The sequence below is a fragment of the Rhamphochromis sp. 'chilingali' genome (assembly GCF_963969265.1).
Source record: "Rhamphochromis sp. 'chilingali' genome assembly, chromosome: 18".
NCBI lineage: Eukaryota > Metazoa > Chordata > Actinopteri > Cichliformes > Cichlidae > Rhamphochromis > Rhamphochromis sp. 'chilingali'.
The window spans coordinates 19,246,972-19,274,031 of record NC_137945.1 but is presented as its reverse complement, the minus strand read 5'-3'; the positions used below and the strand labels follow the sequence as shown (position 1 = coordinate 19,274,031).

At 43.6% G+C, this 27,060-nt stretch overlaps 2 protein-coding genes across 3 annotated transcripts in view; both read right to left on the bottom strand.

Moving 5' to 3' along the window:
* sema5a (sema domain, seven thrombospondin repeats (type 1 and type 1-like), transmembrane domain (TM) and short cytoplasmic domain, (semaphorin) 5A) overlaps positions 1-27,060 on the bottom strand; it is a 155,930-nt gene that overhangs the window by 70,556 nt on the left and 58,314 nt on the right. For both annotated transcript variants that reach the window (XM_080864489.1, XM_080864490.1), the window contains exons 4-9: positions 26,450-26,495; positions 11,892-11,954; positions 9,106-9,204; positions 4,526-4,739; positions 2,943-3,228; positions 480-615 (exon numbers count right to left, since the gene is read on the bottom strand). In XM_080864489.1, coding sequence (XP_080720615.1) covers positions 480-615; positions 2,943-3,228; positions 4,526-4,739; positions 9,106-9,204; positions 11,892-11,954; positions 26,450-26,495 — 844 coding nt within the window. The remainder of the gene's footprint in view (positions 1-479; positions 616-2,942; positions 3,229-4,525; positions 4,740-9,105; positions 9,205-11,891; positions 11,955-26,449; positions 26,496-27,060) is intronic.
* Positions 20,578-23,317, bottom strand: LOC308385518 (uncharacterized protein). The gene is made up of 2 exons (XM_080864491.1): positions 22,083-23,317; positions 20,578-22,040 (listed from the first exon to the last, which is right to left on the bottom strand). Exons 1-2 carry the CDS (start codon positions 22,338-22,340, stop codon positions 21,186-21,188), a joined length of 1,113 nt encoding a protein of 370 aa, XP_080720617.1. The 5' UTR covers positions 22,341-23,317; the 3' UTR covers positions 20,578-21,185.

Sequence of the window (27,060 nt, the reverse complement as noted above, 5' to 3'; positions counted from 1 at the left end):
CCACCCCATGCAGCAGACTGTGACAGCACTGAGCAGCTCCTTCAGTGGGAGACTGCGGCACCCACGGTGTGGGACGGAGAGATTTCGCAGGTCTTTCCTCCCCACTGCTGTCAGACTCCACAACAAAGACTTTAACTGAACAAACACACACATCCACACATGTGCAATAACACTAAGTGCAATAATCTTTTCTGGCATCGTTGTATTTTTACTCAGTTGTATATAGCATTCGTATTCTATTTTTATCTTATTGTATATTTTTATTCTATTTTATTCTACTGTATATAGTATATTATTTTATTCTATTCTGTACAGCTGTGTACTGTATTTATTCTTATTGTATTCTAATTTTTGCGTCATAACTTTTGCACTGTCCACTTCCTGCTGTGACAAAACAAATTTCCCACGTGTGGGACTAATAAAGGTTATCTTATCTTATCTTTGTTTGCGAAATAAACAGACTTAAATAGTTTCATTACCTGAAAGTCTGGGTTGGGGTTTGGGTAGGGCAGCCAGGCCGACCTTGAGTTCTCCTGATACTTGAAGGGCCCGTTGAAAGCCTGTGATATGGCACTGAGATTGAAGGCACACACTGCAGAGGCAGCAATGCTGTTTCTGAATGTCAGGAAGATAAAAAAAAGGCAGGAAGAATCCAACAGAGGGTGATGAGAGAATGGAAAGGATGAATGTCGAGACAGAGAGAAACAGAAGTAAGTGTTAGAATAACCAAAATCAAAAAAGGGGGACTATACTGCAAGTAGAAATCTGTTCAGCATTTCTTGGTATTTGTACAGCTGACCTCTTTATGTCTGCACTGCTCACAAACAACACAAATCAAACACTGACAGACAGACGCAGACGCCGGGGTAAGTGATGGTCATTATTGGAATATAAATCCAGCAATGGGACACAATTAAGCTGTTCGCCTTGTCTGATTAACTGTACAGATCTCATGCTTGAAATACAGCTTTGACTTTTTAAGCTGTCAGTTTCAACAAGTACCGGTCTCCTCCCTCGGACGAGAAAGTAAAGAATGAGAGTATTAACTCTCAACTCAAACAGTGAGAGTTGGGCGGTGTGAATTATAATCCAGTGCAGCTATTCATTAAACTCTGTGCCTGTAGGGGGAAATGTTTCCAATACCCTTCAAAAGACTTCTTTTCAGCAATGTGAAGGCACTGACCATACAGAATTGATTACTCAGCTTTTAATAATGGCCTGTGTGTGCACGTGGGGGCGCACAGGTGTGTTTGTGTGTATGAGCGAGGTAGGAGGAGGAAAGAAAGATGGCGAGACAAAAAGAGGGAAAGGGTTTTGATGTTTACGACAACAAAAAAATAATACTTTTCATTATACTCCCATATACCTAATATAGTGTGGAGCAAGATGATAAGCTTCTTTTGTGGGGAATAAATGGGATTTGCAGCCCTCTTTGTAGATAACTTGGGCTATGAGGATGAACATTTCTAGACAATAATATGGTTACACAACACTCAATTATATACACTCGCTGCATAAAATATAACAAAGATATGTCCTGTTTTGTCCTCTATTATATTGTACGATCTTTACCTTAAAATTTAAAATACCTTGACTTGTAACTTTTGCTGTGAACCAGCTATATGTATAACCCAATTTAATAGCATGTTCATACAGAATTTCCCATTTAAAATGAACTAAAATTTATGTGAAAAACATGAAAACAAAAAATATAATTTTTAAAAGAATAACCAAATAAATGCTGAATAAACAACTGAATTATTCTGATTAGTCATGATATCAAAGACCAAGGAAAATAATTTAAAATGAATAATTGGTGAATGATTTGAAACAAACAAACACACACATTTGAAGAAACATTTTTAAGATAACTTTTCTAGGTTTCTGATTTTTCTTTTTTGCTGGAAAATTCAGTCTGACACTAGAAGTGGTTCTCAAATCAAGTCGTTCCAGACTTTCACTTGCTTTTTTGAGGGTATACTTAAAATGTGTTTTGTTGGCAACACACAGCAAAAAGTTTAGTAATTCAGTACCCGATCAGCACACAGAAACCCGAACTTTTTAAAAAACTTGTACAACAATATATGAACTTTTTTTTTTATCACAGCTACAGATTTTTAAAAATCATTTTCTTGCTGCTGACCGATGAAAGTCACTGAACTATTGTTACCTGGCATCAGTCTCAGTGTGTAAAGTAACGCACGTGTTACATTTTTCTTGTTTCTACAAAGAGCTCTTCTTTCATCTGACTTCGATGGCAGTGATCGCCTCCACTACGTGCGTGCCAGCATTTTTGTTTCTTATATGCAAAATGTTATGAATTAAAGTCAAACTTTAAGGTTTAAAAACATATGTTGAATTTTACTTTACTGTATTCACTAAACTAAGACTATCCCTTCATCCATACATCCATTCTCTTCTGCCTTATTCTTATTAGAGCAGCAGAGAGTTGGAGCCTATCCCAGCGGGCATAGGGTAAGAGTACACCATGGGCAGGTCGCGAGTCTGTCACAGGTCGAATACTGAGACCGGCAATCACTTATGCACATACCTATGGACAGTTTAGAATCACCAAACTTTATGCATGTCTTTGGACTCTGCAAGGAAGCCAAGTTGCCCTGAGGGAAGCCACAGAGGTATAGGTACTACCATGTCACCATTTTAAGCTACTGCAATCTCAATATAGACGTAACAGACTTTTATTGTGAAAGGAAAGGACAGGAAGGCCTTTTGGCGTGTTTCTGGTATGGATTAGGCAGTAACAATGGGAAACCCAGGTTCTTAGCAGGAGGAGAATGTCTAGTCAAATAGCTAGCATTAGCCACATGATACTTGCCACGTGAGATCAGAAAGCTTGAGGTGTAGCAACAGTAGCTAAATTATCTGGGTTTTGCTAATTTTCTGTGGATGGAACAATAAATATTACGGTTCATGTCACTCACACATTAGTAGTAAAAATGCCATAGAGCAGCTCCAGCTCAGGCAAGTAGAAAGTTCCCTGCAGCTCGTTGTAGTTGAAGGGGATTTCTCCTGGTCTGGAGCAGTTCAGCCTGGCCTTCATGAAGGTTGTCCACGTGTCCTCCAGGAGGAAGCGGCCACCGATGTCGTTCTTACACACCCGCCCGGCGCGGGAAAACACCGTCCGACCACAGTCGTGCTCCACTGCATTTTCCCGGAAGAAGAAGTATGTGAAGTTGCCAATATCGTAGGATGACACAAAATTCGGCTCTGTTGAGGCAAAGGTTACAAGAGAGGAGGGGAATGAATGGGAGGTGGCATGTCCGAAAGAGAAAGAAGACATAGAAAGAAAAATTGAAGGATGCCAAAAGAAAGATAAAGTGCAGAGAAAAGGAGAAAAAATACAGAAAGAAAACTATTTAAGGTTGTGGGAGTAAGACGGAGTGGGAGAGCGAACGAGGTATGTGCTATGACTGATTGACTCGCAGTGTGTGCGAGCACTCAGCCCACACAACAGCAGGTGATCAGGATTAATAACTACAGGCTATGTTATTAATGGCGTTGTGTTGTAATAAGAAAACTCATTTTTCACTCCCCAAACCTAAAGGTTAGGATGAGAAATGACCAAAACAGGTGTAGCGTAATAGCTTCACCCTATCTGAAACACACGACCTCCACGACACTGTCACGACTACAGCGTTCATCTTTATGTATGACATTATTGGATTTAAACCGCACACTTTATTCTCACTGACAGTGATTTAATTCAGGTTTAAATGAAAGTTACCCCCTCCCCAGCACCTCCTCGTTTCAACTCTTTTCTCCTCTGCACCTTTGGAGGGCAGTGTGGAAAAAAAATCAATTCGCCATAAAATTAGTTATTAAACCGTCTCCCAGAAGGTTGCTGCCAAGCAATGTATGTGGTAGTTTTTAATTTATTTTTTCAATTTAACTTAAATGTGAATCAGATAAAAGTCACTTGCTGACAAGATAGTGATTGACCTGCTCCTCTGTAGGCTGGACACCTTAAGCGCTCTGAAGTCGCCCAATCTGCACTGAGGAGGTCTCTGCTTGAAGTCAGCCTGAACGTTCAGGGGAAAAGACATTGATTTTTTTTTTTTTTTGTTGGATGAATTCACAATTTTATGCCCCTCCTAGACGGTAAATATAAAGATTTTCTAGTTGCTTAGTAACTTAAGAATTAATTGTTTTTTAAGGTGAAATGCAGCAGAACAATTATGAGAGGAGGATCTTCTTTTCTTAGCATTCGCCAAAACAGCATTGCGCAGCAGATTTAAGGTGGAAGATAATCTTTCAGCAGAGACAGATTCCAACTCCCATGCTACATAAGCATCTGCCAAGCTCAAGCATCGTCGAAGTCACAAACTGAAGCCCCGGCAGCTGCAGTGCTAATGTTCGATAGCTGCGCGGGGATAAAGCAAAAAAGAAAGCAAATCCTCCTATGGTGTTTCTCTCTATTCGAAATGGCCATTTATCTTTATGTAACAACTTTTTACATAGATTTGCATAAAATGTAGCATTCATTTGAACTTTGGCAGCTCCCCACCGTTGAGCCACTTGGAGTTGTACTGGGCAGTGCGCAGCGGTGGCAAGCCGCCCAGGCTGCGGTAAATGGCGGGGTCTCGCCCAGAGAAGTCCATGGCAGTGGCGGCGTACAGCTCCCCGCTGGAGGTGATGAGGGCGGTGGAGTTGTGGAGGGGATTGTAGGGACACCGAGCCATTCCGCTAATCTGATCGTGGATCTCTGTCAGATTAGTCAACTGCAACACAGAGAGAGAAGACAATGAAGGCGAGGAGACTAAAGAGGAAACAAACAGTGAGTGGTTGGAAGCAGACGCTCCATACGCACTACTAAAAGAAGCTTATTTTGATTGTTAGCATGAGTATCCCATGAGTTAAGCCAAAGCAATGAAAAGAAACACTCGTGGGAATAAGAGTTGTTTTCTTCACACAAATGATTATTTTTGAAAACCTGCATAAAAATATAGGACATAGTATCAAAGGGCAGCATTAAAATTCAAACTGGAGGAGTCTGGTAATGTTTTGTTTGTTCCTGCCAATATGCAAATGCTGCAGACTGAAAAAAATGGAAACAAATACTTCCTCTCATTATGTTTTGTTTGGTTTACATCTACTGAGAAACACACACATAGATCTATCTGAGCAAAACCTTCAGGAGCAGCAAGAACACATTTAGAATCATTAGCAACGTAAAACACAGCAACACAGCAGCTGTTTCAAGTCCAACGTTAAGAAACCACCTGTTATAAAACCAATAAAATTCCTAAACCGGCTTCTTAAATCAAGTTACTCTTGGCTGCATTGTTTAGTTGGTTTGGTTTCTGATGTCTCTACAGGACAAGCAGCTGTTTTTCTGGCTGTAGCGCTATTATACCACAACTTTAAGAAGCCCTTCTGAGCTCAAAAAGAGGCTTGATGTGAGATGCAGTCTTCTGTTGCATATTGCCTTTGAATATGAAGCCAAATCCAACTCCCCGCTTTTTAAAAATACTTTACAGCATGACCCCGGCTTAGCACTGACACACTGCTCTGGTTGCTCCTCCAAAAAAAGGAGAAGAAGCACAGGCCATAGCTTAGAGACGCAGCCTTGAATACCAAAAAAGTAGTAATGCAATTTTTAAATCCAAGATGTAATTATATTTTATGGTGCAAAAGTAAACACAGTATACGGGGATTAGCTCATGGTTCGTGCTCCCATCCGAGTTCATCTGAGTTCTGATGGGGGACAAAAAATGCATGACGCAAAATGACTGCACTAATCTCAGGTTTAGACATGCACAAAGAATAATTAAAATTATTCTATTTGCAATTACTTTTCTATCAATCAGCCTCGTTCCACATTTATGACTCTATCCACTCCAAGTGACAGTGCAAAGTCTCAAACGCTTCAAATGCTCCCCTTGCTTTTCACACGTTTTCATCAATCTGTGCATTCCTTCCCTTATTCCATAACGAGCCAGCCGACTTCTGCCGCCAATTTCTCGGAGCTGGTCAATTTGGATCAAGAGTTCTGTTCATTCCTGCCACCCCTGTTCCGCCCAAACCACACCAGACAGAGCGGCCCTGTCTAATCTCTGCCAGGCCGAGATGAAAGCCTGCTATTGACTGGACTCTTTCTGTGGGCCGGAATAGTCATTCTAAGGTCAATCGGGCCATTTAGAAAACCAAGAGCAGCAGCGATAAATAGAACGCAGTGCATCCGTCGCATTTTGAGGAAGTGAAGTGACAGTTGTCTCTATGGCAGACCCGGCAGCTGCGAGAACAGGGCGCTGAAGTGACTCTGAATGCTCCTGATAGAGACGATGCAGAAAGAGACAGCTCACAGTGGAAGACAGATCACTGCGAGTGCCAGCGGGATGCTGTGTATGGTGCTACTGAGAAGCCGTTGAGAGAATTTTAAACTACCCACTATAGCAAGAAGTCTAGCCGCAAGCCCTATGTCTGATCCGAGATGCGCTAGTGGACAGAGTTGTCAACAGTAATCCTCGAAGAGACACGGGGGATATCACTTTATATGACACATCCAGTGCCTATCTGTCAAGTAACCATAAACAGAAGGCGAAGCTCCTTCTCATCCTGTGCTGCAGCATGAGTTATAGTGTATAATCGAATCTATTCCCAACTAGGACCACTATAACAACTTAAAATAGAGACATAAATCAAGAGAGAAAGTCAGTCAAAAAACTCAAATGGTTAACAGCATTTAATCATCCATCTCCCAGCGCTTATTAAACCATTAATATTCTCCTCATTGTCTGTTTATCACCACAGCTGATAGTAAATCTGTCCGAGCGTGATTCCGTCGCCGTTGCTGTTCCCAACTCGTGTTTCACATTAACGGACGTTCAGTGGGTAAATATGACAGCGCCTGATGAAATACTGCTATAATAATGCCATGGCATTTCAACTATATGTATTTTCACAGCGGTAAACAGTCATTACGAGCCAGTGACCTTTGGATTCAGTGCTTTTGGACAAAAACAAATGTCATCATAATAGTAAGCTCCTGCTTCCTCCTCCTCTAAACGCACAACAGAACGAGAGCTAGATATCTATGCTATGGCCTTATTGCTGTTCTAAGGTAAGAACAATACTCTAACATTTTAAGCGCTGCTCTATACTTAACATCAGTGAGCATTTGTCACCACCACCAACAAAAAAAAGGTTCTCAGCTGACACGTCAGTTACCAAGAAACATGGTTATTAGTGCTGCTTTTATAATAAAAGTGAAAGGGCTGCAGCCACTCGCAAACCGGTGGTTACTTCACGAGAAAAATATTGGGTTGCTCAACTGTGTCAAGAGCCTGCTGAAACACAATAGCAATTCAAAATGAAAAGTCCAGCTAAACATCCTTTAAAACACGGGATTAAGAGCTGCAGGGAATTTGAGTTAGGAGGAGAGAGAGAGGAGCGAAAACCTTGCGTCACGGTAGAAAGAAATATAGGAGACGAAAAGACAATGTGATGTGCTAGAAAGGTGCAAAGTAATTGCCGTGACTCATGAAGAAGGACAAAGCAGAACAGATGAGACAGGGAGTCTGTTTACTTGCAGGCCAGCACCATGATTTTCAGGAGTAATGAGCTTAAGGCAATGTTTTGATTACGATGCTTAACAAGTCTGAGGTAACACGACATCCAAAATAAGAGAGCTTAATAAGATTTATTTTGTAATTAGTCTACATCCCAGAGTGCAAAACAGGAGGCAAGAAAAGCCACAAGAGCTTGTACAGAGAATCCTGTGATATTAAGATCTCAATCATACCTTGATTAAATGTGTTTATCAACCTTGACCTTTCTTTCTGACGACATCCACCGATCAATCAGTCTTAATATTTGGAATATTTGCAGGCTTATTAAAAAATAACGACTTTCAGGGATGCTCGAGAGAACAACTAAACTGGCAACTCGAAACTCAACATGAAAGTGAGACATACATACTCACAAATATAATTGTACAGATAATGTTGCTTCGTCAAGACCCCTTGGTATCACATTTTAACAAACCCAATATCCCTTTTTAGTATGATTTTTCAAAGTGCAGGCTAGCCTAGTACCTGAAGACGGGGTATATAAAAAGATTTCCATAAGCAGGCTGGAGGAGTAATAAAAACTCAAGACATTCATCTAGAAGAGTCTTTGGCTTGCTTACCAAAGCCAAGATCTAACCAAGGCATCTTATTGGACCACTAAGACCTCCTTCTTTTAGCCACCATCCAATCCACAGGCAGGAACTACATTGGATCTAGATTGTCACTTTTACCTATGAACCCATGAGCTGTGGGGAGTAACTGAAAGAACAAAGTCGTGAACACAAGCGGTGGCTTCCTCCAAAGGCTGGCTAGACTCAGTCTTAAACTTAAGGAAAGGAGAAAAGTGACATTCAAAATGAAAAATGAAAATCCTTCAGATTACATCTCTCAGCTAATTTGGCAACACATTGGTATTGCTTTGTAAGAGCTGGAGGAGATGACTGGGGAGAAGGAAGCCTAGTCATCTCTGGTTAGACTGCTGCTCCCCTTGAACCCAGCAGAAAATAGATGGATGGATGGATGGATGGATGGATGGATGGATGGGTGAATGGATGGATGGATGGATGGATGGGTGAATGGATGGATGGATGGATGGATGGATGGATGGATGGATGGATGGATGGGTGAATGGATGGATGGATGGATGGATGGGTGAATGGATGGATGGATGAATGGATGAATGGGTGGGTGGATGGATGAACTGCTAGCTTATTGAACAACAGGCCTCTGATATTATTGCATGAAGACGTAGCAACACTGCAAAGACTACATTTTATTGCACATGAATTAATCTTTTCTTTCGCAGGTGCATGTATGTGTTATGTCGTAATACTCACTACCAGTGTAATATAACACTGAAAACATAGGTAACGAGCCAAAATACTAGCAGACTATCACTCTTGAAGGATTTACGTAATATATTAATAATATACCAACTTCCCTTGAATTAACACTATCAGGGATATAGTAGATATAAATGATATAAGTGATATAAATGATAAGACTCTGTGTGAAAGTTAAGGTCAAAATAATGCAGCGTTGCAGAAGCCAAGACAAATTCTGGCATTGTTCATACCGTTCGGTTGGTGCAGATGGGGGTGAAGGCATTGGTTCCACATGTAAACAGCCTGTTCCCATTTACCAGTAGCACCCTGATGTAGTTCTGGCACTCCTCCTGTGGAAACACACCAGCAAACACACATATCGGAGTTAGCAGTTAGCAGCAGTGCCATTATCTATCCACTGACAAGCAACAGCATCAGGTAGAGACAAAATTACACTTTATGCCAATAAATGAGAAAAACACCTGCAACCACAGGAGGCCTACTCTGGAACGTGGGCAAGCTAGACAGAGTCAAATCAAGGCTAATGCCCACCTGGCTTAGCCAAGTCACATCTTAATTCAACAGGGGCTGGATTTGGAGAGGGATCTGAATAAAGTGAAGAACAGATAAATGTAACGGCTGCGGGAGAGTACCACTCAGGATTGGTTTAGAAAATAGCTTTGTCTCTGTTGGTTGGTCAAAAAGTGAAATATAAAGTGTAGACTCTCATACACTCTATTTAATCATCACTCTTTTAGCCAGCTCTCTACATTAATCAATTCAAACTATTTTCCTCTAAATTATGCTGAAGTACATGTTCACAGCTTCTTTCTTGGCTCAGTCCTCCTCTGAGGTTTTGGCCCGGGTTTCTAGCAAAACCACTCAGCACTTGGTTAAAAGCGCACAAATAAAGTGGGACTGACGGAGTGAGTGATTGATTGAAAGAATGATTGTCGCTGAAAGTCATGAACTCTGAATATAACGGTCCGGCTTCCACAAAGCCTTTCTGGCAATTTCCATCAGCAGGAGTCATTTTGTAGTAAATGTTACAGCAGGAGTCAGTATTCATGTCAGAGAGCGGCATTTGTTTTTGTCCTAGGACAAGGTAATAAACTCATAGGGTCTCCTCCATCTGAAAGGGGCCATGGCTGGGTTGGTGAGGCCCCTCATAGAAATTTAAAACCTTATAAATCTGCTATTGTCTGAGCCACTTGAAGTGCCCAGGGCAACCCTAACTCCCCCTCTCGAGGGTCTGATTTAGGAGTGGAGGGCATCACAGCGAGGATGGAAGGAAGGAGGGTAAGGACTTTTATTTCCCCCTATCAAGATGAAGGCTGACTCGTAAAACAACTCGTTTCCTGGTGCTAAGAACGGCCAAAGTATGTGTGTATGTGTTTATTCGCGTGTACGAGCAGTCGCGCCTAATGTCATGCGTGCCTATATATCTGTGCTGTTTGTGCAGCTTGTTACGCGCTGTATACCCGCATGCGCGCGTGTGGGTGGAGGAACAGGCGTGGGTTGTGAAGGGGCCCGTATAATTCAATCCTTCACTGCAGTTTGTTTCTAGAGTAAATACCAGCATATTTAATATTTGCCCAGCCTCACAGTCTTGACTTGTTTATGAAAACTTCCTGACAAATGTTCTGCGTCCATACTGTAATACAGAGACTGCTGCGCTTGGCTCTCACATTATAAAACAAAACAGAAGCAGCAATCAAGTCCTGTCAAGTCAATTTAAGTCTCCTTTCTTTTCCCAGCTGGAATAAATCAAATACACAAAAGAAGAGCGGATGCGTGCATTAAGAAAAAAACCCCCAAACAATCACTTGTAAATTCACTCAAAGCACAGGGACGGTGTCTGTGTAATAGCTTAAGCGATGGTATATTGCTCCGCATTGAGCTAGGTAATAAACCATCGAAAGCCCTGTCAGCTGCCGGAGAATAAAGTCTTTTAATGCTATTCTTAGTGTACATCACAGGAGCTGATCCTCAGAAGGGAACAGTGAGCAAAACAATTCAGCCTTGCCAAACAGCAGTGACTCTCAAGGACTGAGGTAGCTTTGGTCTGTAATTCACAACAGCTATCTTATGCTGGCCAGCCAGTGCATGCCTATTATGGGTCCCTAACCACCTTTCACAGGAGGATAAATACACAGTAGTGCGCGCGCACAGACACACACAGATCAGGGCTGGGCAGTTCACCTACAAGTCAAGTTTAGCCGCTAAACCATCTGTTTTGTAGGGGAATATGCACGCTAACCACGTACAAACACATACACTGCACAGAACGAAACAATAGGAACTCCCTTTGAACAAGATCCATAAATAGAGGCTAAGGTGTGGTGGGAAGGTCTTTACTTCACATTAAGTTGATTTGAATTGTCTTTGAGGTATATCTCATATAGAAAGCAGGGATTCCCCATGTGTCCATATGTTAAAGCCACATTAGAAGCCCCACGTTGCTTTCAAACCTCATTATGTTTCATCATAATTTTTCCTTTGTGTTCTTTGAACCCGATCAACTGTTTCTGTAAAGACAAAAAGGCTGGTAGATCCATGATTAGTGTCTTTAGAAGATTTCTTTCCTTTTTTCTTTTTTTTTAGCTTTCAAGTCAAAGCTATTATACAGCACTGATGTGCTGGTGGGAACATCTGGGCACTTCATTTCCTCCAGTGAACAGCATTCATTCAGGTATTATTTTTGTAGATTACCAAACCCGCAGGAAAAAGGTTGAGGAAACATGAAAGCTGCGGGGTTGTAATTTAGAAAGTCTTTCAGCAAATGCTGAAGGATTGCATTTTCGTTCGTAATCGACTATCTATTTTGTTACTCTAACAAAACATTTTGGGAAATTCCATGAATTTTCACATTAATATCAGTTCTGGTGCACAAACGTGTGCAAGAAAACAACTGTAAGTAGCAAGCGAGACGAGTTCACTGAAAAATACACTGAAACTTGTATTTTTTTTTTCTTTTCAATTTAGTGACAAGTGTCCGATAAAGCACAATTACAGTTCAGCCATCGCCTCAACTCACCTCAGACTTTCCACGGCTGAAGCAGGCTCCCTTGGTGAATTCATCGCAGTGCCACTCAGCCTCCTGCAGAGAAAAAGAAAAGCTGTGTAAGGCTACCAATAAACCATCAAGAAGTAGCAAACACTGGGCGCCATGTCATCATCATGAAGCACTTTGAAAAGCACTCACTGAGCCCAAACAAAACAATGCCCAGCTCTAAGCCATGGGCATGATTCCCACCTTTTTGAAGTCAGTTTGATGTTTGTTGACTAGCTCGGCAATACAAATGCCACAGAAGACAGGAAAACACATTTAGAAAATCAAATAGAAAAGCATACAGCATACAGCGATCGACTTGGGTGAGGAGGGAAGGATTCAAACAGAGGCGAAAATTAATTTGACATCACATCTTCACTGTACTCTCAGAGGCACACACACGTTCTCGCACGCTCTTACGGCACACACACACGCGTTTATAAGCCCTGTTAAATACAGACATGGAATCCAATTAAGGTGGATAGCAAGCAGAGACCCCCAAAAAATGAGACGCAAGAGCGTGCAAGCCGAATGTCAATTTGATTTATGTGTGAGGGAAAAGGAGGGCTCTTAAGACATAACAGGCGAGTCCCTAGAGTAGGGTGTCAACGTGATTTACATGTGAAGGAGAAACAGAGGGACGCCTCTGACATTTTAAGGCAGCAGGAGGAAGAATAAGAAGATAAAGCTGACTTTTTCTCCTCCAAGGGTGAAAGCACCAACGTGCTCCACTTTCTACCTTTTAATTTCCTCGTAACCCCTGGAGAAGGGGGCTTCCTCATTGATAAAAATTCTCTATTCATGAAATGCCTGCTGGCCTTGGGAGGGCAGTAGGCCACTAAGACGCTCGCACTTGTGACAGGCAGAATTAACCACCACTGCCACGAGCTCTGCATGACTGGCAGAGACACGAATACCTAAAAGAAAAATTGGCTGGTGAAATAATACGCTTAATGCCGAGTCACAAAAAGTTTCCAAAAGTGAGACTATTTAACTTCCGTTTTTTTTGTTGCCCACAGCAGTACAACTTTCCTGCAGTAATAACCTGGAAAGTAGCCAGAGGTGCAGTACTTCTCTCTGTGGGAATATAGTAAATATCGCTAACTGACAGAGAATATTAGATTTCACCTTGGTATCAGGACTGTTTTATGCCAGGACAAGAGGGGGAACGAAAGCTGAACACCCCTTAGCATTTAGTAGAACTTTTATTTCTTCTTCAGAAGGCGGCAGAAGTTTATGCTGCGTTTTACGACAAGAGCTTTTGTTTTCTGCTTCAGTGACCTTTGGGAGGCATGGAAACACCTAAATGTGTACACAGTTCAGTAACAGGGAGGAGGGGCTTAAAGGAAGGAAAGTGCTCAGTGTGTGTGCTGCAATTTGGGGAGGATAAGATATGGGACATTAATGGACGCTGGCTTCTCTCTGTCTCTTGTGTGTCACTTCCATTCCAGGCCAAAGCTGGCTATTCTGGGGCTGTGCATCCATCCACTACACAAACCATACACATCAGCACAAACAGCACAGCCTGCACACACAGCACCACTGCTGGTCCCAGCTGAATTCAATGTGGGTGCTGAAAGCGCTGAGAGCGCTTTAGCTAATCGCATGGGGGGGTAAAGAAAAACTGTTAATGGCCTGAAACCTTACTCACAAGCTTTCAGTGTAAAAAATCAGTCATGGTACGAGGCTAAATTACAACTTGAAATCACATTAGTGGGAGCAAAGTGTTTCTTTTTGTCATCACGGGACAATCATGTGATTTATCGTCATCCTGAGTGGTGCAGAACGTATTTTCGGAATAATACATATTCTCATTTCATATTTAAGACATCAACTTTACAGCTACTGAAGTAGGTGATGTCCACGCGCAAGTTAAGTGGCGATATGCTGACATCACAGACTGCTAGTGCCACCTAATCTGACTGCCCAGGCTCAAATGGTCCAGAGTGGAGAACAGAATCACAGCCGAGCTAAGCAAGCGCCAGTGTCATTAGGAAACATTAAAAGCTCATTAGAATGCTATTGTTCAGCCCCTGTGCCTCCAAGATGAATCTGTCTTAAACTGAAATATGTCTGGAATGTGCTGTCATTAAGTAATATAATTCTTGGCTTTATCAGAGGAAGCTGCTTCACACAAGTCTTTTCTGTGCCTTTGTCACCTAGAGGGAACTAGAATAAAGACATAGAGGGGAAGCAAAGAAGATAAGACAGAAAGAGAGTGTCATGATCCTGGGCCATGTTGGCCAGGATCATGACAGAGTTGCAAACGCCACTTCTGAAGTAAAAAACAAAGAAGTGAAAGCGAGAAAGAAAAGCAGCCACCTGAGGTAGGCTCCTAATGCATAAACTGGAGTGCAGAGTAGGGGTGCGCATTTCATTTTCCCTAAAGGGCCACTTGAGAAATAGGGGCCCTGGAGGAGGGCTGTACCAATAAGTTGAACTCAATTCTGCACAATATTTCTTTTATCTCTTTTAGAAACCTATCGATTTAATACAGATAAGAGTAGATGTTACAATTCGGCAATGGAAATTTGCAATAGGCGCGAAATATTTCATTAGCATTCCCATGTTGTCCCATTTCAGCTCCAGGCTATGCAAGCATAAAGCTACCTCAATAAACAAGTAGTCCCTTTCACTGAGTGCATTGCTGCCAGCCCCTCTGGAATCTCAAACTCTTACGTTATTTCACGTAAAAAGATAAGCAACTCTCATAAAGCGCTATGGACTAACAATCAAAACCACACACTCACACACACACAAACACACACACACCAGTAATAAATTAAAAAAAGAAATAAACAAGCAGTTTCCTTTAAAATATGTATCTTTTATTTTTTGCCTGTCCTGTTTGGCTCTTTTGCCATCAGAATTATTGTCTAAAGGCGAAGAAAGATGCCCAACGGATTTACTTTACCAAATGGACCATCCCAGCCTTGCCGTAATGGTCTATTTGATTCACCTTTTATTGTTTTTTTTTAATTTTTTTTATTTTCACTTGCTAGATACAGGACAGACTTGAATGAGGAAAAGAAAAGGGAGAAAGAAAGAGGGGGAAAAAACAGCAGAGAAGAGGGACGGGGATAAAGGGCAAAAAACAAAAACCTGACCGAGCCCCAGGCCGAGAGGCCGAGGGCACCCCACCCTCGAAGTGGCCCGAGCGAGCCCCTTCGAGGGCACCCCACCCTCGAAGTGGCCCGAGCGAGCCCCAGGATCCAGGCCCCGATAAGCAGCCACCAAGGAGTGAGCCGGTGTGTACCTGGATGCCCATCCCCAGACACAAAGACCCACCAACGCACCGATGTCTGAGGGCGTCTGCCACTGGCAGGGGAAGTGGTGGTAGGGAGAGATAGGCCTCCATACCTTGGAGGACCTGAGATGTCCCCAGAGAGGTGGCGTCTGATACCCAACCTGACATATAGACACAGACATACAGGTACACACAGATACAAACATCCATTCCCACCCTCATGCTCTCATATGCAATTACTCAAAACTCACCCAACGTGGAGACAGACATAAAGAGACACTGTACACACAATCACACTCCCCAAGCGTACTCTAAGCCCCGGGTCTAGGTACCCTTGCCGCTGGAGGGGGAAAAATGTGTATCTGATTTCCCACAAAATTGCAATAACCAGCAAGCAATTCTCTGATAGGGAGTTTATCAATGAATGCTTTGTGTCTAAAATGTGACTGTATAATTCGTATTTTATTGCACCTAAGATAAACAAACCAATACACAACAACAGTGTTGGAGGCTGAGTGGATGGAATCAACTAGATAATGCACACATTTTCTGGAAATGTAGAAAAATTCACATTTTCTGAGTCAAAATTAACTCAGCTGTTTGTGATATATTAGGTTATATAATTCCCAGAACTTGCCTTGTTTTGTATCTTGGATACTTGAAAGGTGCTGTAGCCTACATGTAAAGGGCCGTTACTTGGCTAAAATTCTCCTTTCTGCAGCAAAGATCACCAAAAACTGGATTAAGACAAAGGCACCAGGAAAGAAGCAGTGGGTAGGACATTATGGAGATGGAGACCTTTACACGATGTATGCTTAATTGTAGGGTTTTCAAAGGAAATAAAATCTAAATAACTCCTCCATCATTGGTCATTCTTAGTTAACAGTATATATTTTGATGGGTATTATAGGCGCCCTCCCTATACAGCAAAAATAAACAGCCAGAAAAGAGTTCACAGTGTTTATGACATCCAGGCAGAATGCAGCAAGATCCTGGAGAGATGCTGTCAGCACAGAAAAGACAGGCCACATTAATCATGAAATGTTTATTATGTTTTCATCTGGTCCAATTTGTCTCGTTGGTGGGTGAGAAACAGCGGAACTGCTCAACTGATCATTTGGTGGTCGGGGGATCATTTGCTCTGCTTTCCTTTCTGTAAAAGTCATCGCACACCACTGACTCAGACCAATAATTATTTTAGAATATCAGTGAAAAAGTTAATTATATAGTACTTTCTATTTGTAGAGACACAACAGGAGGCCAAACAAGAGGTCTTGAACGCACACGCTGCCAAATAGCTCAGCTGTAAAGAGAAGCTTGTGCTTATTGTCAACAGGTCTAAACACAGCTGTTTGGTCACTGCAGTACTAGCTCAGGTTAGCTTGACAGATCTATAGCTGCTTGAAATGTTAGCGGTCAATGTTTTTACTCTTTTCTTTTCTAAATATTTTCTAATTTCTGAATTTTCTAAATGGAGAAATTTTCAGGATAATTTGTACGAATACGCCTGTTTGTTGTCACATTTTATTTATTTTAAGCATCACTGCTACCATCTAGTGCTCAGCGAGAGCTTGATGGACAGTTTTATTTTTAACCAAAGCGGCTAAAAAATAGGAAAATTAAAATAGACTGGAATAGTATGTTAAGTAACATAAAATGTGATTACGATGCAGAAATTCAGTTAGGCAGAGAGAATTTACCACAGTCATTTGTTGCTTCAGGGAAGAAATGAAAGCAGTGGAGAAGAAATTTTTTTTTTTTCCTCGCGTCCACCCTCTATCCTGCCCCCTGTAATGGGTGCAGTCCTTAGAGATGAACCATTGTGCCCAAGTCTCTCGTCAGCCCTCACACTGAGGGGCTATTGTTAGGTGTGGTGGGTGCAGGAGAGATACAAAGGGGGAGTGTAGGCAGGGAGGGAGATGGACAACGACAGAGGAAAGAACAGAAAAGGGAAAATAAGGGACAAATAGACAGGGGGGAAACAACAAAGCGAAAACAGAGTCCAACTTAGGAGTCAGCCAGAACAAGGCAGACTGTGTGGGCTGAGTGAGGTAGTCAGTGAGATGGAGGAGGGAGTGAGGAGCTGAATTCCAAAACAGCAGTTTCCAGACATGATATTGAATATATTTTGCATAAAGAGGGTCCAGAGAACACACTCGCTGCTGACAGCTGTCTAGCTTTGTGAAATGACTAGCTGTGCGCCTCATTACAAGGGGACGGCGGGTTGAGAGTAAGAGCTGGACAAATCCTGTGGGGGGAAATCTAATCTGGCTTATGAATATCTGATATTACCTTCTGATGTGCTGGCACAGTATTTACTATTCACATTGATGTCTGCTGATGTAAGCTGCTGGAAGATTTACACGCGAAATTGGTCTTGATGTCATGCCTTTGCCAACGTGTAGGTCCGTGTCTCTACTCATATCATCGTGACACTTTGAACGGATGAGTCCGTGTAGAAGAGACCCCCTGCTACTGTCTGCCTTTTACAGTATACTCACAACTATTATGGTTGAACATGCCGTCGCGTCCATGATATCACTGTACGTGTCTGCATCTCCAGTTCCAATCGTGCATTTTGGTCTATGCATTTAAACGGCCAAGTTAGCGGCCAAGAGACAAGGCCGTGATATATTAGACATGCAAAAGTGGAAAAAGTCCTTCTTTTAAAAAAAAATTTAAAAAGAGGGGGACGGGGTGAAGGACACAATACAAGAGGAAGCAAAGAAAAATAAAAGCACAAAATACATCTTAACAGCATACAGTGTCTGTTGCCAAGGGAAACTGTTATGGATAGTGTTTTCCTGTGCCAGTGCAGGAGGACAAGAGAGAGGCTGGAGTGAATTTCCACTATTTTCTCCTCCTCGCCTGTATTGAATCATGAACAATACCACTGATCCTGTCACGGCAAGTGAGATGAGCCGTGTGGAAAATAAAGGAGGATCCAAATGCAGGCAGTCGTGAAGGTGTAAAGGTGGTTTATTAAACACAAAAAGGAAAAGGACAAACGGCGAACGGAGCAATGACTAACTAGACTGGGAACAAACTAACTACAGAACACGAACCTGAACATGAGCAGAAACACTTGGCGGTTGACAGCAGGGAAACACACAGATGAGGCAGGGTGGAATACACAGATGAGGCAGGGTGGAATACACAGACGGACCAGCAACAACAATGACGGAAGACATGACTTAAATACACAGAGAACCACAGGGGAATTACACACAGGTGGTGGACACAGCTGGGAATAATCAAGGCAAGGCAAGTTTATTTGTATAGCACAATTCAACAACAAGGTGATTCAAAGTGCTTTACAGAGACATTAGAAACAAGAACAAATAAAAAGCATGATTTAAAATTGATTAAAACAAGCAAATAAACTAATTAACAAACAAACAAACAAACAAAACAGTATATAAAATCAAAACAGATAAAATCAGTAGTTAAATGTAAGTTTTGAAATTTAAGCTTAAAAGTGTGGATTTGGTGCTTTATTCAAATGCAGCTGAGAACAGGTGAGTCTTCAACCTGGATTTAAATAAACTGAGTGTTTCAGCTGATCTGAGGCTTTCTGGGAGTTTGTTCCAGATATAAGGAGCATAAAAGCTGAATGCAGCTTCTCCGTGTCTGGTTCTGACTCTGGGAACTGATAAAAGACCGGATCCAGATGACCTGAGGGATCTGGAAGGTTCATACTGGGTCAGGAGGTCATTGATGTATTTTGGTCCTAAACCATTCAGAGCTTTATAGACCAGCATCAGAACTTTAAAGTCTATCCTCTGACGGACAGGCAGCCAGTGTAAAGACCTCAGAGCTGGACTGATGTGGTCCACTTTTTTGGTCTTAGTGAGGACTCGAGCAGCAGAGTTCTGAATGAGCTGTAGTTGTCTGACAGATTTTTTAGATAGACCTGTAAAGATGCTGTTACAGTAATCAAGCCTACTAAAGATGAATGCATGGACTAGTTTTTCCAGGTCCTGTTGAGACATCAGATCTTTTATCCTTGAAATATTCTTGAGGTGATAGTAAGCTGACTTTGTTATTGTCTTAATGTGTTTTTCTAAGTTTAGGTCTGCATCCATCACTACACCCAAATTTCTCACCTGGTTTGTGGTTTTTAGATGTATAGATTGAAGTTCTTTGGTGACCTGTAATCGTTTTTCTTTGGCGCCAAAGACTATTACCTCAGTTTTGTTTTTGTTTAGCTGGAGAAAATTGTGGCACAACCAGTCATTGATTTCCTCAATGCATTTACCAAGAGCCTGCACAGGGCCTCGGTCTCCTGGTGACATTGTGATATATATATTTGTGTGTCATCTGCATAGCTGTGATAGTTTATTTTGTTGTTGTTTATAATCTGTGCCAGTGGGAGCATGTAGATGTTAAACAGAAGGGGTCCCAAGATGGAACCTTGGGGAACTCCACATGTGATACTTGTCTGCTCGGATGTGAAGTTACCTATTGATACAAAGTATTTCCTGTTTTCTAAGTATGTTTTGAACCAGTTTAGTACAGTTCCTGAAAGACCTGTCCAGTTCTCCAGTCGTTTGAGTAATATGTTGTGGTCAACTGTATCAAATGCTGCACTGAGATCAGTAAAACTAGGACTGACATTTTTCCGCTGTCTGTATTCAGACATATGTCATTAAACACTTTGGTCAGAGCGGTTTCAGTGCTGTGGTTCTGTCTAAAACCTGACTGGAAGACATCGTAGCAATTATTCTGTTTTAATCAACAAGACGAGACAAAGGTAAAACCGAACACACTCACATGAGACCCAGACCTTCACAATAAAACAGGAAATGAGAACACCACACCAAGACGCAGACCTGACACTGAGAGACAGACAGGAAACGACATATGAAACTAAACCCACATCGTAAACCCAGATAAACAGAAACATGGAACTCTAATAATAGAAATCATAATCATCACCATAACACAACAAGAGAACAAGAACATAATCCCTGATGCAAACTTAAATCAAAACACAATAAACTCAAAATACTGGGTCCAACGGACCCAGAACCGTGACAGTACCCCCCCTCAAAGGGCTGGCTCCCGACAGCCCCAAACAAAAAGCACAAGCACCAAGCCAGGGCGGGCGGAGGGGGCCCAGGAAGGAGGGCCCGAAACACAAAAAACCAGGAGCACGAGAAACCAGAACCAAAACACGACTGTTCACTAGTCCACAACACAGTCAGGGGGCCGACCATGCACACAGCAACAGCGGCGACGGGCAAACAGTTCTGGGGGCCGACCGTGCACACGGCAACGGCGGCGACGGGCAAACAGTTCTGGAGGCCGACCGTGCACACGGCAACGGCGGCGACGGGCAAACAGTTCTGGAGGCCGACCACTTGGAAGGTAGTGGCGGGCACCGAGCAGGTCCGGAGGACGGCCGCGATGCCAGCGGCGGCGACGAACTCTTTCCGGAGGCCGTCCCCGAAGGCCATGATGCCATCTTAGAGGCCCGGAAAACGGCCGGCAGAGGCGAGGCAGAACGGGTTGAGCTGGCTCCGACGGCGGTGTGGCAACCGCAGGATCAGATGAGGCCGGACCAGGCGAGACTGTGGATGAAGACACGGAGGCCGGACCAGGCGTGGATGAAGACACGGAGGCCGGACCAGGCGTGGATGAAGACACGGAGGCCGGACCAGGCGTGGATGAAGACACGGAGGCCGGACCAGGCGTGGATGATGACGGCAGCGGGACGGCTGCGAAACCTGACGGCAGCGGGACGGCTGCGAAACCTGACGGCAGTGATGCTGCAGGAGGTGATGTGGAGATGTGCTGGCTGGGTCCTCCAGGACCGTCAGCAGGTGTGAGGATGTGCTGGCTGGGTCCTCCAGGACCCTCAGCTAACGAGGCGTGGTGCTGGGTGGGCTCCTTGGGCCCCCCAGCAGACGACACTTGAGGCTGGCTGGGTTCTCCTAAACCCCCAGCAGACGACACTTGAGGCTGGCTGGGCTCCTCAGGCCCTCCAGCCGACGAGGCAGGACGCTGGCTGGGTTCACCTGAACCCCCAGCTAACATGACTTGAGACTGGACGGGCTCCTCAGGCCCTCCAGTGAAAGCAGTCTCTGAAGCAGCAGGTACGGAGACCTCTGCCAGGGTGAACACTGGCTGGACTGAGCAGCACCGTGGCTAGACTCAGGCAGCAACAGTGGGATACAGTCCTCAGAGGGCTGGAAGTGTTCCCCAATACACTCAGCAGAGGACTGAGGCGGACGGGTGAACTCACTTGAGCTCTCAGGGGGTGCTGAGAGCCGAGACTGTTCAGGTGAGTTCTCCGGTGAGGCTGCTGGTGCTGGTGTCTTGACCTCTAGGGGTCCAGAGTTGGCTGGTGACTGACACCCAGCCTCTGGGGAGGCCCTAGAGGGAGCAACTGTCTCTGAGATGGCCAGCTTAAATGAACCAGCAAAAGTTTGTGTGGAGTGTGTTCCCTGCTTGTAATGAGGCTGTGAGGATAAAGGCTGGGTAAATGAGTGGACAGGCTGCTGAACTGGTGGTAACTGAGCTACAGGTAGCGAAGTAGTAACAGGTGGAGTGGCTGGCTGAACTGATAAGGCTGATGAATCTCTTGCCAACTGGGCTATTGACTGGGCTATGGACTGTAACATGGCGTCTACTGGGTCTGACTGTGACTGTAATGGAGGTGATGAGTGAGTGGCTGACTGAGTTAGCGACTGCTGGGCAGCTAACCGAGCTACCGGCTGAGCAGCTGACTCAACGAACACAGCCCCGGTATAAACAGTCATATGAACTGGTGAAACAGACAGAGCGTCTTTTCCACTCACCACAGCCGGCAGTTCTGAAGTCCTATTCTCCAGCTGTGGGGCGACGCGCCGACGGCGCGATCGTCGCTTCCTCCCGGGCAAAACCTCCGGCGGGCCGGGCAAAACCTCCGGCGGGCCGGGCAAAACCTCCGGCGTCCGGCTGGGTTGGGAAGCGATAGCGGCTGGTGGGTGTAGGTGAAGTTCGTGGAGAATGAAGTTTTGTACCAGAGGGTGCAGTGAGTCCAATAGCCAGGGATAATCCGTGATAAGTTGTTGCAGCCTGACTTCCAGAACGTAGAGAAATGCTTCTCCCTCATGCTTGAGCCACAGGTTGATTAGTTTTGACACAGAGTCCGTTATGAGCTTTCGAAGCTCTGTGGGTGGGGTGAATGCCGCTGGATCCATATCTGGCTGGTCCGTACTGTCACGGCAAGTGAGATGAGCCGTGTGGAAAATAAAGGAGGATCCAAATGTAGGCAGTCGTGAAGGTGTAAAGGTGGTTTATTAAACACAAAAAGGAAAAGGACAAACGGCGAACGGAGCAATGACTAACTAGACTGGGAACAAACTAACTACAGAACACGAACCTGAACATGAGCAGAAACACTTGGCGGTTGACAGCAGGGAAACACACAGATGAGGCAGGGTGGAATACACAGACGGACCAGCAACAACAATGACGGAAGACATGACTTAAATACACAGAGAACCACAGGGGAATTACACACAGGTGGTGGACACAGCTGGGAATAATCAACAAGACGAGACAAAGGTAAAACCGAACACACTCACATGAGACCCAGACCTTCACAATAAAACAGGAAATGAGAACACCACACCAAGACGCAGACCTGACACTGAGAGACAGACAGGAAACGACATATGAAACTAAACCCACATCGTAAACCCAGATAAACAGAAACATGGAACTCTAATAATAGAAATCATAATCATCACCATAACACAACAAGAGAACAAGAACATAATCCCTGATGCAAACTTAAATCAAAACACAATAAACTCAAAATACTGGGTCCAACGGACCCAGAACCGTGACAGATCCTTCCTCATCCCGGTGCTTATTGACTAACGCTGTGCCTCGGTTCTTCTGTTGAAACTCAGGCTCATCTTCTGCATCTTATTCCGATTTAGCATGGAAGCAGGATCCTGATATTGGCTTGTACAGGCTGAGTGTGTGTGTGCGTTTAGCTTTTTTCCCCCTCCCCTGGTAATTTCTTCTTACATTAGCACCTTTGTTTATGTGAATTCAATAGACTCTTATCACTGAATGCAAATTAGAAACTTTGGGTCCTTTCAGTTCATGCTTTTAAGGACGAGCATGGAAGTTAGCAGTGGTTTATTAGCCCAAGTAAAGAAGTAAAGATGCTGCTAAAAAATGGGCATGCTGATATTATTTGGTGAGCTCACGTGCAGACAGAAAAACACGCAATTAATCTGAGCTGGCATAGTTAGCAATGGCAGTGCCAGCATTGATTTGCTTCCCCTAAGGCTGGCAGTAGCTGATCTCAGGATATGAATGATAAACAGGGCAGAAGGACAATACTGAATGGAGATGACATGTAATGTGCAATTTACTGTAAATGGAGGAAGGGAAATTGTGCTTCGTTGGGTCGTTTCAAGCTAATTGTTTGTCTGTGGAAGCTCTAAATGTCTCAGTAGTTGCACATGCTGCACAGTTACGTTCCTGTCTTCTATTTTTTTTTTCGACTCTGCTGCACAAGTTTTGAAAGTGGAGCAAGGAGAAAAGTATCCACCTTTTGTTCTTGACAGTGTTTTCCAGATCAGTGACGATGAGGGTAGAGGTTGACAGGGAGAGGAAAGCCTCTTCAGGCTACTGAGACACAGCAGGAAAAAAAACCTTTAAGTACGAGATATTAACTCCAATCAAGGTCATCGCGAGGGCTGACGCATGTGTTGATGACTGACTCTTCCCACTTCAACCCCAAACTGCCACTCGGTTTGAACACAGGTTAGAAAGTTAACGTGATGTGAAATATTTTCTTCTCTTTATGATTCTTTAAGTGCGCCTCTGTCTTGTAAACACCCTTTATAGCTTTCCTCAGGGAGTGACACAGTTTACACTCCTAAGACCAAATCTTTAAGGTCTTCTTAGAAAACACACACTTCACAGATGAATTCGCATCCACTATTTTTTTTTAAAACAAAAGTCCGCTTTCTCTCCAGCTGTTGCCCTTTTTTCTGGTTTTTATTACCTCCAAACAAGGAGCCAATTTACTGAGGAGATTATGTTTGCTGGGGCTCAGGGTCGATCAAGCTCTTTGTCTCATCTTGATATGTGCAACAGACGGGCAGTGTTTAGCTACCAGTCCAAGTGTCAGTGCTTTCAAACCCCCCACACCCTTCGTAATACAACAGTAAGACTACCAGATATTCCCAGTTCATTTTCTGCCTCTTGAAAAGCTTGAAAGCAACTTATCACACTGCATCCAAGGGCAGGAGAGGTAGGTTGGATTAATCTTTGCCTCAAAGAAAACCTTGGTGGCTGTTTTTTATTTTGTCCTCCCCAGAAAAGTTTCATGCATGATGAGATCAGTCATCAATCATAAGGTAATCATACCCAACTCTTTAGCATATTACCGGCTGTTTGTATTACAGTAGCTTTAAACCTTGTGCTCTGTCAAATCATACACAGCCTCCTTCTTAACGCTGCCATCCATGCAAGAACAAATCACTGCCATCGGGCATTATCTGACAGGGCTGATACATGAGGATGGGGTGAAATCACAAAGACAGGCGTAGGTGTAGCTTTTAGCTTAATTTCCTCCTGCAGAAGAGAGAGAGAGAGAAGCTCATGCAACTCTCTTGAACCTTGGTGCAACCGTAATAAAATGCACAGGACTACTAACAAGTGCTTCTGCTCAAACTTTCTTTGTTGGCTCTGCCACCTTCAGCGCCATGTTCCCTAGTAAATCTATTTGATCAATCAGCAATGCGTGTAATGTGAGTGGAGCAACAGCGCCAAAGGGGAAATTCATTCAAGGCTTTCATATCCAACAACAATAAGAATGAGAAATATATGTAAACCCAGGCGCAGAGGCAACCAAATCTTTGCGCATTTAATCTCCTGTTTCATGCTTGGATGAAAAAAAAGGAAGGAAAGAAAGACGCTTCAAGGAGGTGAAAGGAATAATTCCCCCTTTCCTCCTTAAATTCCACCACTTGGATATATATTTATGCTTGACTTTATGGCCTTGGCATGGTTAAATGCGAAGCTGGGACTAGTGTGCAGGTCAGCTTAAACCAGCCCCAGGCCTTGGCACGGATTACCAGATCCTATTCTCTCATAAGAAGACATCTTGGAGATGCAGGGTAGATTGGCTCAGTGGAATCTCCTTGCTGATTCTGCAAACCCAGTCGAGCACAGGATGAAAAAAAGAAGGGGAGGATAGCTGGGTGCGCGGATGCCACAGAGCAACTTTAAAAAGCATCGGAGTCCCAGCGAGCGGCCACAAAAGACCGGCTCTGCGTGAATCCTCGTCTCTCTCTGCGGGTTTTTTTTCCTGCTTTCTTCCCTCGTTGTCTGTGTGCTGTCTCACTGCTCCCTGATTCCTTTGTGCGTTTTACCCTCCACTCCCTCCTGCCTAACAAATTCAGCCTCGCTTCTTATTTCTTCTGTCCATTTTCCCCATTTTCCCCTTCTAGTCAGATCTATGTCAACAACACTCCTGTTCCACCCAGCCGTTCTTGCTCCCCTGATTCTCTTTCTCCTCTCCCCTGGTTTTCTAGAGTGTAAATGGCAAACATAAAGAGTTGTCTAAGCATCAAAGAAGGCTTGCTGTTACCACCTGCAAATAAAGCCCTCAAAGTGTCAGTGTTTGTATGGTAACTCAGTGGGTCACAAAATTGGCTTGCTCCACAGGTGGGGATATGTGGGCTCATAGAAGAGAGGAAAAAAAGAAAGTGAAATGAGAGGATGTTGGAAAAAGAAATTAGCGACAACATATGGGAAAGACAGGGTGAAAAAATAAAATTGCCAGCTTGCGCGCACAGCTATTTATACATATTTCGTGCAACGCGCGCGCAAGATGTTAGGACACTTTGATTTCTGTTTGCCATTTCAAATCATTTGTAGCATCACATTAAAGAAATTGCAGAAGATCTTTTAAAAGTTTAGACATGTGGCAAAGTACAGCTTCAAATTTCACAAACACCTTCAAATTGGATTTCAGCAAGGAGGACATTAACACAGACAACGCTTCCTATCAACACTCTTTCATTCACTGCGAGTATCAACCCACGGCGCCGTCAACCGAGCCCACTGGAGCTCCACCGGGTTGTGAAGTTGTTGTGACACGTGAAACGCTAAACCATTTTGCTGTAACCGCTTTAAGTTGCGAGCACAGACACGCAGCGTGCTAAAATTAGCGCAGTGTTTGTTGAAGGGGGAGTCATACGAGCAGACAGAGTTAATACGCATTCGCCTAGAAAACTGGGTGAGTGAGACGGCAGCGGGAGACAGAATTAGCACTCACCTGGATCAGTGTCAGGTCTTCAAGATTGAGTCTGAAGAGGTGATTTCTGTGAAAAGAAGGGAAGGTGTGAGTTAATGGAGCCCTTTAATGCACTGAAAGCAAGAAACAAAGGTGTGAGGATCGGACAACAGGTCAAAACTGCACTGTTATTAAAAGGCGTTTCCATTTCAATTCTAAGATTTTACTTTAACTGGACCATCGCTGCACCTTAATTGTTTTCTCTTTCAGGAATTCTGTAGATTTGCTTGAGATCATTGTCCTGTTGCATGACCTAATCTTGGCCAAGCTTTATCTGTTGGACTGTAGAATACTTTGGTGTACAGAGGAGTTCACGGTTGACTTAATGACCTAAAGGTGCCCAGGTCCTGTGGCTGCAAAACAAGCTCAAATCCTCATACTTCCCTCAGTTGGTATGAAGTATTTGTGCTGGTTTGCTGTGTTTGCTTTTGGCCAAACATCTCCACTTTGGTCTCATCTGTTCATTGTTCCAGGAGTCTTGTGGTTTGTTCAAATGCAACTTTGCAAACCTTAGCTTCCATGCCATTTTTAGAGGTAAGAGGGTTTTTCCTGGCAAACCGTCCAAAACAAGCCCTTCTTGTTCAGCCTTTTCC

Excerpts from the sequence above, each read along its gene's own strand:
- LOC308385518 (XM_080864491.1), bottom strand. The coding sequence starts at position 22,340 with ATGGATCCAGCGGCATTCACCCCACCCACAGAGCTTCGAAAGCTCATA. Across the intron at positions 22,041-22,082 it reads AACCCAGCCGGACGCCGGAG|GTTTTGCCCGGGAGGAAGCG; the intron begins GTTTTGCCCGGC and ends GGCCCGCCGGAG.